This window comes from Spinacia oleracea, chromosome 3 (genome assembly GCF_020520425.1).
Source record: "Spinacia oleracea cultivar Varoflay chromosome 3, BTI_SOV_V1, whole genome shotgun sequence".
NCBI lineage: Eukaryota > Viridiplantae > Streptophyta > Magnoliopsida > Caryophyllales > Amaranthaceae > Spinacia > Spinacia oleracea.
In genome coordinates, this window is record NC_079489.1 from 157,669,148 (window position 1) to 157,686,253 (window position 17,106).

Consider the following 17,106-nt stretch of genomic DNA (forward strand, 5'->3'; position numbering starts at 1 on the left):
TATGTGCCTCATAGATTTGGGTGTGAGCTGGGCCAAACTAATGTTGTACGACACCAAAAGCTCGGATACGAACGGATCCAAAGGAAAGCGGAGACCATTCTCCAAATGGTGAGTGTACACGGAAATGAACCCCCTCGGTGGATGAGTCACCCGAGGACGCTCTTGTTCAGGAAGCTCGCACCAGTACCCCAAGGTATGCTGAATTCCGTATAGCTCCTCGGCCTTCCGATGATAATTCCCCAACTTCGCTTCCACCAACCAGTCACCGCTGACCGATTTCTCCAACGGACCGTCGATCTTGGTGGTCTCGTGCAAAATTGAGGCATACCTGCCCTTCGGATCAGCTTCCGTCCAATGAACTGGAAACTCGGAGTAACGACGACGAGCACCCGAAAAGCCAGCTCTCTCACCAGAGGTTGCGCGTTCAGACACGCCAAACCCACCAACTACATCATCTTCAGAAGCATCCCAACCAATCGAACTCTTCTCCAACGGCCTCGCCGAAGGCCGACCCCTCGAAGTTTTCGGTAACCTCCCCGAAGGCACGTTCTCCCTCTCACTAGAGGAGCCAACGACGAACTTGCTTTTGCCCCTATTCTTTGCCATGGTCGCGAAATCTCGATCTAGGGTTTAGATTGAGGGGTAGAAGGAAGAACGAAGAAAAAAGGAGAACTCAGAAACAAATTACCTTTTTCCGAAGCGGAATTCGCCGATAAAGCGAACAACACAAGTTCCCGAAGTCTAAAGTTGGCCGAATTTCGTAGATCTGAAGAAGCAAATTGCACTGCGATCGCCGGAATTTAGAGAGAGAATGGGTTTGAAAGAAGGAGTAAAAAGTTCGAAAAGAGCAAAGCACCCAGTATTTATAGAAAAGAAAAAGGGCGCATCAACTTCCTCAACCCACGATCTCCACGACACAATACAACTCCCAACACTTGTCATCAATACAAATCATCCCTTTTCAAAAAAGAGAGGGAACTTTCGGACTTCTGACAGCTGGAAACCCACCCATTTAATTCTAAATGGACCGGGTCTGGGGGGCATGTTGTTTGGGCTCCCAATTGATTCTCAATTGGGCCACTAAGTCCAAAGCCCAATGGCTCTAAACAAACAGCATCAAACCCACCAATGGCTAGTCAGCCATCCATCAAGGCCCAAGGCCCAAAAGCAATAAATGACCTATGGGCATTTATTATGCAAACACTATAAATAGGCCGCCAAGGTTCACACCTCAAGGTACGTCCAATTTATCGCCTTAAGACTACTCTTCTAGAGAACTTCTCTCTAGAATCCGAGCATCGTTCTTACTTAGGCATCGGAGGGGCTTTCCTCGGAAACACCCCCGAGGCTAGTGACTTTGCTCTTGTGCAGGTGAATTCGGACTCTACTCATTCAAACAAGCAAGATCTTCAACACATACAAAAGGGCCTCCCTTCGAAGCCCATTGTTTCCATCTTTACAACACCGGAACAACTTGTTATCAGGATCCATACCAAGTCGTTTTTCCAACTTACAACAAATCGAAAGCTTAGACCTCTCATACAACAACATAAGTGGCACTATACCTTCCCAGCTCGTGGAGCTTAACTTCTTAGAGATATTTAATGTGTCATACAACAACTTGTCTGGGAGAGTGCCTGAGACTAGGGGTGTTCATCGGTCCAAACCCGGACCGGACCGATTTGGACCGATTGTAGACCTTTTTCTATATATTTTTTATTTTTCTAAAAATTATGGTAAAAAAGAAAAAATATATATAAAAAATAAATTTTTTAAGGCCTTTTTTGGAAGCTAAAATAAAACATATCACAATATAATAATATTTACAATATATTAAAGGAGAGAATTAACTTTTTAAGTATTTTATAATATATTTTATTAAGAAAAAATCGATCCGGTCCAAAATCGGGTTTTGGACCGGACCAGACCGGACCGGACCGAAGACCAGAAATTGATATTTCTCGACCCGATGACCCGATCAGTCCGGTCCGATCCTTTTTTTCGGTCCGGACCAATTTTTGCACACCCCTACCTGAGACAGGACAATTTGCAAGCTTTGACGAGCTTAACTATTTGGGAAACCCAAGACTTTACGGGTATCATCAAGTGAATGGATTACATAATCCAGTCAAAGCACTTCCCCCTGCAATCCCTACTGTTACCAAAGAAGATGAAGATTATGGAAGAATCGAGATGGTAGATTTTTTAGTGAGTTTTAGCATATTATTATAGTATGTCCACATGTTAAAGTATTCTATTCCCTAATAAAAAAAATTAAATGAATTGCCTTTTAAATCTTATAATGCACCACAAAATAGGCAAACAATATTGTACGCGCTAGTATGTTGGTTAAGTAGGGCTCACATGGACAAGCAATTAGATGAAACTAGCTTTTGAGCCCGTTCATAGAACGGGCGATAGTATAGTGGTTGTTCAGATGTCTTTTGAAATTTTAATTAGTGAATCCTTGTGATTTTTGGTAATATATGAAATAAATAGAGGTGTAATTTGAAGGTTGGAAAAATATAAAAATAATATGTTGAATAAATATTGGATGTTAAAATGGTGGAGTGGAAAAGACTAATGAGTATATTAGACTATTAATAACTTGATGTTGAATAAGGAAAATGGAGTGGAAGATGCATTAAAAGTTGTAAATCATAAAAATAATAAAGAAAAATTGAAAAAAAAATTAAAAAAATGATGGATGAAAAGAGGGATGCCACATGGCTTTCTAATAATGAGATGTCACATGGCTTCTAATAATTTATGGTGTTCCTTTTTAAATACTAAGTATAGATTTGTTAAAAAGTAGTGAATACAAAACGTTTCATAAAATTAAAGTGATAAATATGAAATTATATTTTACAAGATGGTAAATATTACTTCCTCCGTCTTTTAAGAGAAACTTTTGTGTAAGACCGCCTCACAGGAAAGACCGCCTTGTTGGCAGTCTTGCTGGCAGCCCAGTTGGCAGCCATGTTGGCGCATGTGATGACGTCATGCTAATTGGAATTCAGACTTAACTAATTGGAGTTCAAACTTAACTAATTGGATTTCAGGCTTAAACTTTTTCTTTTTTTTCCCGATTCGAATTTTTTTTTTTTGAAATTAAAATTTTCAATTTTTTTTTTTGGTACTAACTAAACTAGTGTAAAACATAACTAAAAGTAATAAAATCATAACTAATTGAATAACAAAATAGTTAAACTTATGAGTCAAATAGTTATTAAATTAAACAAACATTTTATTAACTAAAACTCATAAAATCTTAACTAATTAGTTGCAATGCTTAACTAATTGATACCATTGCTTAACTAATTGGTTTCAGTACTTAACTAATTGGTTTCAGTACTTAACTAATTGGTTCATTGCTTAACTAATTGGTTTCATTGTATAACTAATTAGTTTCGTTGCTTAACTAATTGAATCTCAAACTTAACTAATTAGTTCCACTGGTTAACTTAATTAAATCCAGTGCATCACTAATTGCTTCCAGTGCTTCACTAATTGATTTCAATGCTTCACTAATTGGTTGCATGGTTTAACTAATATGTTACATTGCTTAACTAATTTATTACACTAATTGATTCTGAAGCTTAACTTAATAGTTTAATTTTTTAACTAATTGATTCAATTGCTTAACTAATTGGTTTCAATGCTTACAATTTTATATCTTAACTAAAACTCTGAAATTCGTTATCCAAAACTCAAAAATACATAACTAAAACTCAAAAAATCTTAACTAAAACCAAGAAAATCGTAACTTAAACTCGTGAAACTCAAAAAATCGAAACTAAAGCCCTGAATTGAAACTAAAAAATACGTAACTAAAACTCAAAAAACTTTCACTAAAACCAAGAAAATCGTAACTAAAACTTATAAATTCATAACTAAAACATAGAAAATCAGAATTTTTAAATTAAACTCGAAAATTCGTAACTAAAATTAGAAAATATTAACTAAATTTCAGAAAATCTTAACTAAAACTCATAAATTTAATCTTAACTAAACAAGATTATTCTTAACTAAAATGAAACAATTCTTAACTAAAATGAAATTATTGTAACTAAAACAACAATATTCGTAACTAAAAGAAAATAAATTATAACTAAAAGAAGCACTTGAAATGAAATTAACTAAACCATCAACATACTTAACTAAACCAGCAACATTCTTGACTAAAAGAACCATATTCTTAACTGAAACAAAAGACCTAAAACTAATTAAATAACAGTAATCAATTGTTCATTCGCGACAACGCAAGTCTTAGCAGCCACCGCAAGGCTTCCTTTCTGCATCAATTGGTCCGATTACCACACCAACAACATGAGCAACACCGAGCACCAACAAGCCTGAGCACCGCAACTTCCAGCACCAGAGTGGCGGTTGTAGCCTCCACGGCAACCACCAGAAGCAACCACCAGTGGCAAATCCTCCTCCTGTCAAAAATCCACCAGTCGCAGCGTTGTGGAGAGCCAACAACAGCCCTGTTTCTTCACAGACACCAAGCATGCATAGTACCACAGACCTGTACAACAAAACCTAATTAAATTCAATCTAATTGACATAAAAACCTAATTAAATTCAATCTAATTGACATGAAAACCAAATCGAATTCAATCAAATTGACATAAAAACCTAATCGAATACCGAAAAACCTAATCGAAATCATCACCAGATCGATCAAACTAGCATCAACAGATCGAGGTGAATATATCTCCGACAAGTCAACCTACGAATCAAAAGTAGGTCCAACAACAAAATCGGCAACGGAACATAGCTTCAACCACCAAAATCGACAACAATAAAAAACGAATTACATACCTTGAAGATTTAGTTAGAGCGAGAGAGAAGCCGGAAATTTATAGGTTGCGCGAAGGAGTTGGATTTCCGACAACCTTCGATGGCGACGGCGGCAAGGCGGCGACGCCGGATTCTCCTTCCTCTCTTTCCTTCGCCGCTCTGGTTCTCGCTTCCCTATCCCGCCGGCCACCAGGATCTCCCGATGCTAAACGCCGCAATCGACTTCGCTGGTCGCCGTCGCGTCATTCACGTTCGCAACCACCACCACGAGCCACAATAAACCAGTAGATCTCGTTTCATCACCACCGCACGCCTCCTTGCACGATACCAGTAGCTCGTAGCCGCTCACCGCCATCGCACCCCCTTCGTGGACCACCTCTTGGTGGTGGTGGCCATGGAATTAGTTTTGAGTTTTGAGGAGAGAGAAAGAGGCAGGTGTTTTGAGGAGAGAGAGAGAAACCGAGAGTTGTGAGGAGAGAGAAATGAAAATTGGTATTATATATTTTCAGAAAATAAAATAAAAATAAAGTTGATATTATGCTGATATCAATAATGACGTGGCAATAAGATGACAACAAGGCGGTCTTTCCTGTAAGACCGTCTTTTCTAAAAGTTTGTAGTCTTTTAATACTCGCAACATTTGGACTTTTGCCACTATTCATTTAATCTACTTTGACTGTTCGTCGTGTTTTTTATATAAGATAAAACATAGTCATGTGGGATCTTGTTAGATTCGTCTCAATGTGTATTTTCAAAATATCAACTTTTTATAATTTTTGCATAAAGAGAATCTAAGATATAAATGATCAAAGTTGTGCATCGGCATGCGTGAAACTAACAAACGTTGCGAGTATTAAAAGACGGAGGAAGTATAAATCTGAAACTTCAAAGTCTGTAAATATGAAATATGCTTTAACTAATTCATTTATTTATTTTAGTTGAAAGGTACTTAGACCAGTTAAATTACTACCTTTATGTGGAATCGAATTTGATTTTAAGCATATTAATGTTATCTTTGACTTTGAAATATTTCGTATCTAAATGTCAAAGGAAATCATTTTCATTTAGACTTTTAGATTTCCAAATAATGCAAGAAGACCAATCAATAAGTAACAACTATGAAGTGTGAACTATGTGAGCTGGGCAAAAGGAGAAATGAAGTAACTTGGCTAGTAAACGAGCATTTAATACAAAAAATCAGTTTAATGGGACTTGTCAAGTCAAATTAATGGGCTAACACAAGTCTTGTCCACACTTAGGCCCAATTCTTTTGAACTTATATTGCCTAATTTTTTGTTTTGGGTGCAAATGCGTCATGAGGGAAATTTAAATTACAAATGGGGGTGAAGAAATTCAAATATGAGACATATTGTACACATGCCCTTAATTTTAACCACTAGGACAAGACATCATTGATACCTATAATGCCTAATTAATTGGGCAGCGAATTAGATTTCAAATGTTGGTCTAAAGTCAGTAGTAGTATTCTTATTGATCCTTGTAATAATCCGCAGTTATCTTCAATTGTACAAAACGATCACTTAGACGTCACTAGACCTGGTCAACTATAGACCTGCGTGATGGCCCGACTCGGAAAAAGTGAGAGATTGGGCAGTCTAAATATGTATTTCTAGACCAAAATTTGATTTCAACCCGAAAAAACTCAAAAATTATTTTGGCCTAAAAAGTTCATACCAACTTTATAGAAATCCGCCCCGACCCAAAATCTAATCCCACGTACTCCCTCCGTATTTTAAAAAGAGATACACTTTGACCGGCATATAGTTTATAAGAGTGAGTTGAAAATTTCAAAATAAGAGGAAAGTGGGATAGTGGATGAATTATTTATTATAGTAAAAAGATAATGTGAGTAAGTGTGGGGACCACATGAAATAGAGAAATATTAATATAATGAAAGTGAGGACCAAAACATGTCAAAAGAGGAAAATGTATCTCTTTTTGAAATACAGCTGTTTACGAAAAGTGTATCTCCTTTTAAAATAAAGAAGAGTACAAATTTTCCTTTTTTTTTTTAATAAAATCCCACGTACATAGGGTTTCTTAACTTATTTTTTTAACCTTATAAAACCAAAAAAAAAAAGAACGATTTCCGGTATGAGCTTTGTATAATTTTTTTTTAAAAAATTCAACATAAAACCGCTAAAGGTATAACCGCTAACACCAGTAGCGGTTCTAATATATGAACCGCGGTTTTATGTTAGATTTTTTTTAAAAAAAATTAAAAAATTATACGAAGCTCTTAATTAAAAAGTAAAAAATAAAAAATAAAAAAACTTCTCGGCTCTCGCCGTGACGCCGGTTGCTCCTCCTACTCAAGAGACATGTTGCGCTCTCTCTCTCTCCTTCCGCCGCCGATGATATGCCGTTCATAAATAACATCCTGCCATTTTTTCCGTTCACAACTCCTTCCATTTCTTTGGTGGACAGTTCGTTTGCAAATCGGAGGCACCGTCAATTTCCAGAAAAATTAGGGATCCTAGAATTCTAATTTTATTATGGTTTATCTACAGTGAAAAGTTCGGCGACGGAATAATTAGGGTTTGGCAGGGCATGCATCCATTAACGATTGCTTAGGAGCTTCTTCGGAATTCGGGTAAGAAGTCTGAACGATCACTCCATCAATTGATTGCGCATGGCCAATGATTTCTCTTAATCTTATGCTACACTATTTTCTGGGATGACATGAATTGGATATTTTATGCTCGATTATTGTTTTTCTTATTTGTTCCTGAATTGTATCGATTTACTGTTTGATTAATTGTCTTGTAGTTTGCCACTGTGAAAGCAAAACCTTCAAAAGGAATGCCTGAATGCTGTTACTACTGATTCCATTGAAATTCTGAAGGAGGTAACTTCCCCCAATTGCCCTGTATAGTGTATACCATTGTATGTATTTGGCTGTGTTATGTACGGAATATGTGTTAGATTACCCCTTGAAATTCGAGCAATCCTTTTGTTATCGAACAATTGTTCACGAGCTTAAATGGAGTTACATTTGCATAAATTTAGAGGAACATAATGACACCATATGTAATTACATGTAGAATGTATTGGAGCGAAACAACTATGAGTCTATCAATTGATTGCTTATGACCAATGATTGCTCTTAAGCTTATGCTATAATATTTCTGGGATGACATGAATTGGATTTGTTATGCTGGATTATTGTTTTTGTTATTTGTTCCTGGATTGTATCGATTTACTGTTTGATTCATTGTCTTTCAGTTTGCCACTGTGAAAGCAAATCCTTCAAAAGTAATTCCAGAATGCTTATACTGCTGATTCCATTAAACTTCTGAAGGAGGTAACTTCAAATTCGAGCAATCCTTTTGTTATCGAACAATTGTTCACGAGCTTAAATGGAGTTCCATTTGCACAGATTTAGTGGAACATAATGACACCATATGTAATTACATGTTTAAATTTATCAGAGTGAAAGAACTATGAGTCTAGGCCTTTTTCTATTCCCTTGTAGCTATTCAAGGCATGTCTGTACTTGTTCAACAAACTTTTCAATGACATTCTTTAGTTTAACTCTTGGTCAGATAGATGTATGGAGTACTAAATGGTAAGTATTAATTACCAAGTACGTATAAAATTAGTTGTTGTATTAGTTATAAGTTGTACATACAACATACCCGCATGATATATTGGCCAACATTAGTCACAGTGATGGTAGAGCTTTGTCTTGAAGCATAGAGAGCAATACCTTGGAAAATCTCGACAGTTTTCCCTCCCTAGGACATCTGTAGAAGGATTGAAAATTTGAAACATTGTCAAGCGTTAAATCACTGAATTGATCTGCCTCTAGTTGTGTTAGATTGTTGCTTGAACACACTGTGCCGGATATTGATATAATGGCTACATTGAATAAAACAAAACCACTCTCTAATTAGAAGTATTTACATGCTTGCTAATTTAACTTATTAGTGGACTGCATGATGGTACTAATAATAATAATCATAGCTTGTTGTTCTTGTTTACGTACGTTGATGCCTTGTGTAGTCTTTGTTACTTTTCTGGATAACACAAGGGCTGAATATAGATACAGGTTGTGATTGTAAAAAATCATCGCATGAAACAATTAATCGTACAAAAGGCATAATGGTATTTTTGTCTGTGTTTCGGGTAATTCTTACATGCGCGATTTCTTGTGTGGTGACACACACTACCTGTTTCTACATTCAGCCTTTGTCTTATCCATAAAAGTAAAGAAGACTAACAGATGCATCAATGTACGTAAACGAGAACAACAAACTATATATTGCTCTTTATGATTATTATTATTATTATTAGTACCATTATGCAATACACTAATTTGTTAAATTATTTGCAGTAAGCATGTAAATAATTCTTATTAGAGTGTGGTTTCGCTTTATTCATCGCGTCTTAGATCAATGTATCCATTATAAGTATCCGACATAGAGCGCTCAAGAAACAATCTAACACACTAGAGGCAAATATTGAACTGATTTAAAGCTTAACAATGCTTTGATCTTTCTACAGAATGTCATGGGGAAAAAAAACTGTCGAGATTTCATGTGGTATTGCTGTATTTGCTTCAGAACAAAGCTCTACCATCACCGGACTTATACTTGGCAATATATCAAAGTTGTCAGGAGAATGGAGATGGGCATGGCATTTTTCTCTGAGCACTATATTGATAATGGATTTGTGCCTTCTAAAATGGGACTTTTTGGGGACCAAGTTGTACCTGCACGAGATATTGGCCAGCATAAGTCCCGGTGATGGTAACGCTTTGTTCCGAAGCAACGAGAGCAATACATAGAAAATCGCTGCAGCTTTTTCCCTATGACATTTTGTAGAAGGATCGATGAATGGTTAAACTTTAAATTTTGTTGCTTGAACACACTGTGCCAGATGCTGATATAATGGCTACATTGATCCATAACGCGATGAGAGTGGTTTCGTTTTATTCATCGCGTTTTAGATCAATGTATCCATTATATCAGTATCCGGCATATAGTGTTCAAGCAACAATCTAACACACTAGAGGCAGATAATGCACTGATTCAACACTTAACAATGCTTTGATCCTTCTACAGAATGTCCTAGGGAGAAAAACTGCCGCGATTTTCTATGGTATTGCTCTATTTGCTTCAGAACAAAGCTCTACCATCACCGGGACTTATGCTGGCCAATATTCAGAGTTGTCAGGAGAATACCATTCTCGAGCACTATGACTGTTGATGATGCACTTGTGCCTTCTAAAGGGTACCTCATTGTGCATTTCCATGACTATATGGGATGGGGACCATGGGGTTGTGGACTTGTGGTTGATACTTTATATGCATAGTCTAGCCAGAATGAAGATAGTAAACTGAAACCTGTCGATAGAGTTGTCGAGACTAAATAGTAATTACACGGCTTCTAAACTAAAGAATCACAATACAGTGCTTTTATTAAGGTTAAGGGAAGGTGATGTGTAAGGTGGGCCAATGATGGGTGATTATTACCTGTGTTCATGTGGTGTCTTGTTTTGCAGCACAATATTTCAAAATAGAGGACACTTCACCAGCAGAATCATTCACGTCTCAAGGAACTGCCACCAACTACCCAAGATGCAAACATCGCTCTCTGCCAGAGTGCCAGGTACGTGATTTTGCAAAACTCACCGCCCGCATGCTGATAGAACAACCCCCCAAGTGCAAGGAAGTCAGTTGAAAAGAAAACACGATGAGCTGCTAGACAAGTCTGAGCACACATCTAATGATGTCAAGGGTGCAGAAGCTGAAAAACCTCTTGAAGGGCATTTGACATTTTGACCTTACTTTCTAATGGAGGAGAAAGTGAACTCACAATGCCTGAACAACTTGTTGAGGATTCTAACAGTAAGTATTTAGTTATAGCTTACTGGGTTGGATTGGGCATACATGAGGGCCATTCTATTTTTCAAAAAGCCCAAAGCGGCATTCAATATACTGCGAGAAACATGTACCAAGTTGACTGAATCGTGCTAAAAATTGCAAGAGTAGGATAATCTCAAAAGAAGTATGTTGATCTTTTTGATATGTTCTTCCCAGAAGCAAAACCGGATTTGCATCAAGCGTGTGAGCTCTACTACAAGCTCCTTAAAAGAATATTATCTTTGAGAAACCAAGAGCCCGAAGAGATTCAGTTTCAGTGGGCGTTGTGTTGTGAAGCTTCTAAAGAATTACATATTGCTGAACTTGTGATGAAGTCGGTATCCAAAGACAAGGATGCCCATGTTTCCTGTGCTCCTGCGAAGGAACAATCTCTGGTGCATGTAGTAGAAGAGGCTGATGATGATGGAAGTTAATTTGGAAGAGTTTTCTGATGATCAAACACTTGGGCTGCACTGGATATATAGTCACAATAAGGAAGCACAATGGCCTTACAGGGGGCTATGCTTGTCAATTTGTCTTACAGGAAGGTTCTTGGGACACGTGTACAGGAGAGACAGCGTGCTCAGTCTGTTGACCACTGCATGCTTATTTCAGTGTATTCCTTGTGGAAGTCATTTAGGTAATTTAAAGGAGCTATGGCCGCATACTCGCATGTTATTTCAGCTCACACAGAAGGTTTGTTTTCGACAGTAAAAGAGAGGGAACAATGGTCACCAATAAGTGGATTCCCAGTGGCAACCTATTCCCTTGAAACCTGCCTCTGCTGATAATTCCGAGAGTCAGACCAGCATTTGGAAGTATATTCGTTGATTCTGTGACCATCGTCAAGCAGGTCATATGGGGCCAGGTTTGGCAAGCTCTCATTCACATAAAGCAAGGTCTCCGCTTTTATGCTTATATAGACTAAAATCAAGAAGACTAAGCCATCCCAGATTCAAAAGGGTCTTTAATCTTGATGGAGTATATAGACTCATAGCATGTTTTGGAGAAACGATTACAATCTGTTAATCCTGTTCGTGCTGAATGCATAAATGTGCAGTTGTAATGGATGCTGCAGGACTTGTTAGACTTACCGAGACTCTGTGCTCAGCTAATGCACAAATGTTGTCGTCTGATTCTCAGAAAACAAGATCACACCCTAGTAATAATGAAATCTTATCTATTACATGTTCTTCTTGCTGCAAAGTGAGTGTTCAGAGGTCTCTGGAGTAGAAATATGGAGAATTGCCTATACTTAGAAGTTACTAAGCTTTGCAGTGAACGTTGTACCGCAGTAGATTGGCAAAAATCTGATAGATTCGCTTCAGAATCCAACTTATGGCTTTGATTTGATGGGCAAGTTACTTTCTTGCTATTGGAGAGCTTTGCATATGCGACTAAGCCACTGTTAAAATAAATCTGTTGATCTCAATATGCAGGTACCGTCAAGCATTTCCCATTGAATTTATATTCTACTTTACTAGATTATTGATCGTCAAATCTTGGGGTAACAGTTTCTTAACGGGGAAAATGTGCTATGCATGTTTAACTAGTGACCTAGTGTACTAGTACGGGATCAAAGTGGACCACCTTATGGATTCTACGTACAGCTTGATTAGTAAGGAAAATCTAGATGGAAAATAGAGGAAAGGAAAAAAATAAGTAACTTTCAGCATTTGGTTCATTAGTTGTATGGGAATAGATAGGAAGAAAGGAAATAAAAAAAGTAACATAGCTCGTGATTCTGATCATGTTGTGATTCTATCTTGTTTCATGTTTGACAGTCAAATAACAGTATAGCCCATGATTCTGATCATATTGTGATTCCATCTTGTTTCTTGTTTGACAGTCGAATGACTGTATAGCTCATGATTCTGATCATTTGGTGATTCCATCTTGTTTCATGTTTGACAGTCAATTGACTGTATGATATTCCAAATAGTATGTACGGGCTGTTGCAATGGTCTTGAAGTTGTTCGCTGGTAAACTCTTCCATTGACTTCTTGAGTAGAGCTCAGGTATGCGGTGTTTAAATCCTATTGCCTTCTCCTTGTAAATTGATTGTCCCATTCTCTCTTTTGTATATGCGATTTTCCCTTTCTGTTGTCTGTCTAGCTACATTTGTTCTAGAGTTACGTAGAAATTTCTTATCTCTGTGTTTGATTTCTGGCTCTACAACTCTACAAATGATCCTTCCTTCGGGAGTGACACTAATATGCAGTTCAACTGGTTTATTGATCCTTTAAATTTTATCATTGGTAATGTTTTTCATATTACTCGTATTTGCTTCTTGTTTGTCTGCCAGATAAAACTCTTTGCAGGATTGAGATGACGATTGACGATAGACGACTGACGAGTTTGTGGCTTGGATGAGTTCTCGAGATTGGATGTTTTAAGTTGACAAATTTTATCATATCGGTGAGTTCTTCCGCGCCAAAGTACAAGAAAAAATAAGTCAGTAATTGTTTATTAGTCTGTCAGTGTACATTTTGCATTTCTTTGTTGCTTCATATTTCTTGTTGTAGTCTAATTAAATGTGTGAATTAGCGGTGGCGGTGCTAGGAATTTCCCGTTAAGGGTTCGGAATTTTCAAAAAAAGAAAGAAAAGGTAATTGATTGGATTTTTCGAGCGATTTCCTTCAATATTGTTTAAAGAACGTCAAATCCCCAAAATGCGCCACTTTTTAACTTAATTCCCACCATACCGTCCACGTCAGCATTAAAACCGGTTTTTTTTTTAAGAAGCGACACTAAACCGCTATCTCAGGTAGCGGTTTATAATCACGTACTATTTATAAATGGTAAAAAAAAAAAACCGCATTAGCTAGGGGTCGAACCCACGACCTTCTACTTAGGAAACAAATGCTCTATCCATTGAGCTACATACACTAATGTTGATAAGTTAAATTTGGAAATGTTTATAATTAATATTAATAAATGGTTAAAAAGAAATAAACACATCAGGTAGGATTCGAACCCACAACCTCCTGCGTAGAACACTCTATCCACTGAGCTACAGACACAATTGATGTCACAAGAGGTTACTTCTAAATTATATTTCTATTTAAACTGTAATTCATGTTAAAAATAATTTACAATTAAGTAAATCGCCATCTGAGATAGCGGTTTTGTTTTAAAGCAAACCGCTATCTGAGATAGCGGTTTATAACATTGAACCGCCATCTGTGATGGCGGTTTTCTTTAAAACGAAACCGCTATCTCATATGTCGGTTCAATGCTGAATCGGAAAAAAAAAATTACTTCTCTTTCTCCCTTGCTTACGTGGACGGTATGGTGGGAAATAACTTAAAAAGTAACGTATTTAGGGAATTATTGGATCTTTATGCAACGTATTTAGGGAATTATTGGATCTTTATGCAATATTGAAGGAAATCGCTCGGATTTTTCAAAAGAAAAACGACCCCCTAAACTACTGAGATATTTTTAAAAACGGATTTTTCATGAAATGCCCCTGAGGTTTATCTTAATGCACCAAATACCCCTAAATTTTCCAGAATGCACCAAATGCCCCTGAGGTTTAAAACAATAACACAAAATACGCTTAATGAGCATTTTCCGTCCATTCTGTTAAGTCTCCGTTAACTTTTTCTTTTTTTTAAAATACTCTTTTTTTTCCTTTATCTTTCTCTGTCTCTTTCTCTTTCCTTCTTCAATCTTCATGAACTTCACTCACAGCCACCACCAAACCCCATTATTACGTGAACTCAAGGAGAAGCTTTCTACTACCTCCCTTTTCAAAGATTCAACTCAAACTCAAACAAACACATTCGATTTTCCTCTCTCCTCAAAATTAAGATCTAAAACACAAACCCTAACAAAAAAATTGATCCCCAAATCAGCAATGGGGGATTTCAATCTAGCATTGATGCTTGTCGCAATAATCGTAACGGTGGGGGAAGTGCGGGGGAGGGAAACAACGCTGATGAGGAAGGAGGAGTGGGGTTTGGTGGCGGCGGCAGTGGGGAGGGGGAGTGGGGTTTGGTGGTGGCGGCATTGAAGTTCAGTGCGGGGGAGGGAAACACCAGGGGGTGGGTTTTGGTGGTACCTGCATTGAAGTTCGTCGCCTGGGCTGCTTTGGTCAATTTGTTTTTGGCGATGGTGGCGATGAAGAAGCAAGCAAAGCAGCTTCTTAGGAGCTTAATTTGTTGGGTGACAACGATAAAGAAACAAGCAAGCAAGCAATTTTTGGTCAATTTGTATTTTTAATAGTTAATTAGATTTTTAGGGGCTTAATTTTTTTTAAGATAATAGTTAATTAATTGTTTAGGGGTTTAATTAATTTAATTAAGTGTTAATATTAGAATTAGTAGAGAAAATAGTTGAGTAAGGGCAAAAAAGTAAATTCACGCTAACGGAGACTTAACGGAATGGACGGAAAATGCTCATTAGGGGCATTTTGTGTTATTGTTTTAAACCTCGGGGGTATTTGGTGCATTCTGGAAAGTTTAGGGGTATTTGGTGCATTAAGACAAACCTCAAGGGCAGCATGAAAAATCCGTTTTAAAAATCATTGAGTACAAAGGAAAAATAAAGAGCAATAACATCTTTTAAAAAAAGGAAAGAAAAAAAGGGGCTGCTGGGAATCGATCCCACGTCTACAAGTAACTGGTAAGGTAATCGGACGACTGAGCCATCTCTGCTCATCATTGTCAACTGTGCACGCAATTGTATATAATCTGTGTTTTTTTTTTTTTCAGATTCACAAAATCCAGTAAGGGTTCAGTTGAATCCACTGAACCCCTACTAACACCGCCACTGTTCAATTAGGATCTAAAGTAATAATTCAAATGTACATGTTTTTGAGCTTCCTGAAAAAAGAAATCAATTTGAAATTGTCCTTTACACGAACAAAATCCTTAACAGCTTCTATTTTGGAGGATTGCTACACATGGTTGGATAAAGCATGTTGTTTCACTATCTTGCTTTTAGTTATGATCAGTGGGGTTGTGAGGACACCCTTACTTTTCCATGTCTCAGGCACTATAAATGTCGGAAGATGGCAGCCCTGTTACTAGAGATGGCTGTGGGCCTGGCTTCGGGTCAAGCCCACTTTGTATCGGGCCGAGCCGGGCCAAAAGTGCAAAACATGGCCTAGGCCCGGCACAAGCCCACTGGCCGTCGTGTGTAAGACTAATGTTACTAAACTTAGCGTGCTTTGTCGTGTCGAGACGTGTTGTGCTTTTTCCAAAAAAAATGTGGCCTAGGCCCGGCCCACAACTTCATGCTCGTGTTGGGCCGTGCTTTTTTACCCCCGGCCAGGCTGGACTTTATGCGGGTTAGGCCGGGTCGGCCCACAACCATCTTTAGTTTTATGTAGTACTCTTAATCATATGAGGTAGATTCTTTTAAGGAAATCATCATTTTCTCAAATCTGGGACACAATCTTGAATAGCTGGATAGATTAGAACATCATCTCTTTTTCATGAACTACCATAAAGACAAAGGAGAGTCCATAGCTGATCCCGACCAAAATTACCATCCCTACAGAGTAACATTACCCAATTAACTAATCGATCTTTACAAAATTTTGTACACAACAGGTGTATTGTATACTTACCAGATTCGACGTGCGGTCGGACTGTAAAATTTCCCCTCTTTGTAGGATCCTCCTCCAATGATAATAATTGCAAAATCATGGAAGAAATGACTAATCCACTTCCAAATTTCTCTCTAACTAACCTATGTCTCATATCAAGAGACCAGATCCCAACCATGTCACCAAAGTAGTCTTCCAAAACAACCTTAGTTAGCAAGAAAATCCCAAGGTAGAGGGTTATTTTACCTGTTACTGAAACTCTCTTTGTTGGAACACTACTTGCTAAGCTGTTTATCAGATTAACATAAGCAGCACAAGAATACAGAGGAACCCAGAAATACCAATCTGACAAAAATTAAAGAAATTTTTTTATAATTTTTCGTCGAAATGATTGTGTTTAAGCTGATAACAAGGGGTAATACTGTAATAATAATACCTGAATCATTAAACTGAACAGATGCGGAAGCAAGAAAGAGGGAAGCCATTAGTAAAGAGCATATTCTGTACAGTTTTGCCATTTTTCTTTTGAGTTTTGACTATCTTTTTTATCCAGAACACATATGATCAACATAGTATATGCATATAACATGACCAAACTAGAAAACAATATTAATTGTTATCAACTACTTTGCAGATTGAATCTAAACTTATCTTATAATATCTTGAGTATATCTTTATAATATTTGTTATACCTTAATAATATTACATGTTGCCAATAATTGTTTATTGCTTATGGGTTTGATGGAGCTAGTACATAGTATAATTTTCTCTTTACATTCAAAAGTAATAGTCCGTTAACTTTAGTTTGTTGATCCATTTCCTTTTTAAGGTTAAACTAGTATATACCCCGGATGT

General features: G+C 37.3%; 1 protein-coding gene, 1 long non-coding RNA gene and 1 pseudogene across 2 annotated transcripts; 2 read left to right on the forward strand and 1 right to left on the reverse strand.

Moving 5' to 3' along the window:
- The first annotated feature begins 7,032 nt into the window (after nt 1-7,032).
- Nucleotides 7,033-10,320, forward strand: LOC130459124 (uncharacterized). Its single transcript, XR_008931317.1, has 4 exons — nt 7,033-7,420; nt 7,597-7,675; nt 8,053-8,131; nt 9,894-10,320. It is a non-coding gene; the product is annotated as an uncharacterized lncRNA (long non-coding RNA).
- Nucleotides 10,321-10,326: 6 nt separating this feature from the next.
- Nucleotides 10,327-13,067, forward strand: LOC110787479 (histone-lysine N-methyltransferase SUVR5-like; annotated as a pseudogene).
- A 2,989-nt stretch (nt 13,068-16,056) lies between these two features.
- LOC110787499 (uncharacterized) lies at nt 16,057-16,891 on the reverse strand. Its single transcript, XM_021992127.2, has 3 exons — nt 16,688-16,891; nt 16,273-16,596; nt 16,057-16,196 (listed from the first exon to the last, which is right to left on the reverse strand). The coding sequence occupies exons 1-3, from the start codon at nt 16,767-16,769 to the stop codon at nt 16,117-16,119; spliced, it is 486 nt and encodes a 161-aa protein (XP_021847819.1). The 5' UTR covers nt 16,770-16,891; the 3' UTR covers nt 16,057-16,116.
- Nucleotides 16,892-17,106: the final 215 nt, after the last annotated feature.

What these genes read in the sequence shown, in the direction of transcription:
- LOC110787499 (XM_021992127.2), bottom strand. Translation starts at nt 16,769, where the DNA reads ATGGCAAAACTGTACAGAATATGCTCTTTACTAATGGCTTCCCTCTTT. An exon ending in TGTTCAGTTTAATGATTCAG is followed by an intron (nt 16,597 to 16,687) that starts GTATTATTATTA and finishes AATTTTTGTCAG; the next exon opens with ATTGGTATTTCTGGGTTCCT. An exon ending in CCGACCGCACGTCGAATCTG is followed by an intron (nt 16,197 to 16,272) that starts GTAAGTATACAA and finishes GTTACTCTGTAG; the next exon opens with GGATGGTAATTTTGGTCGGG.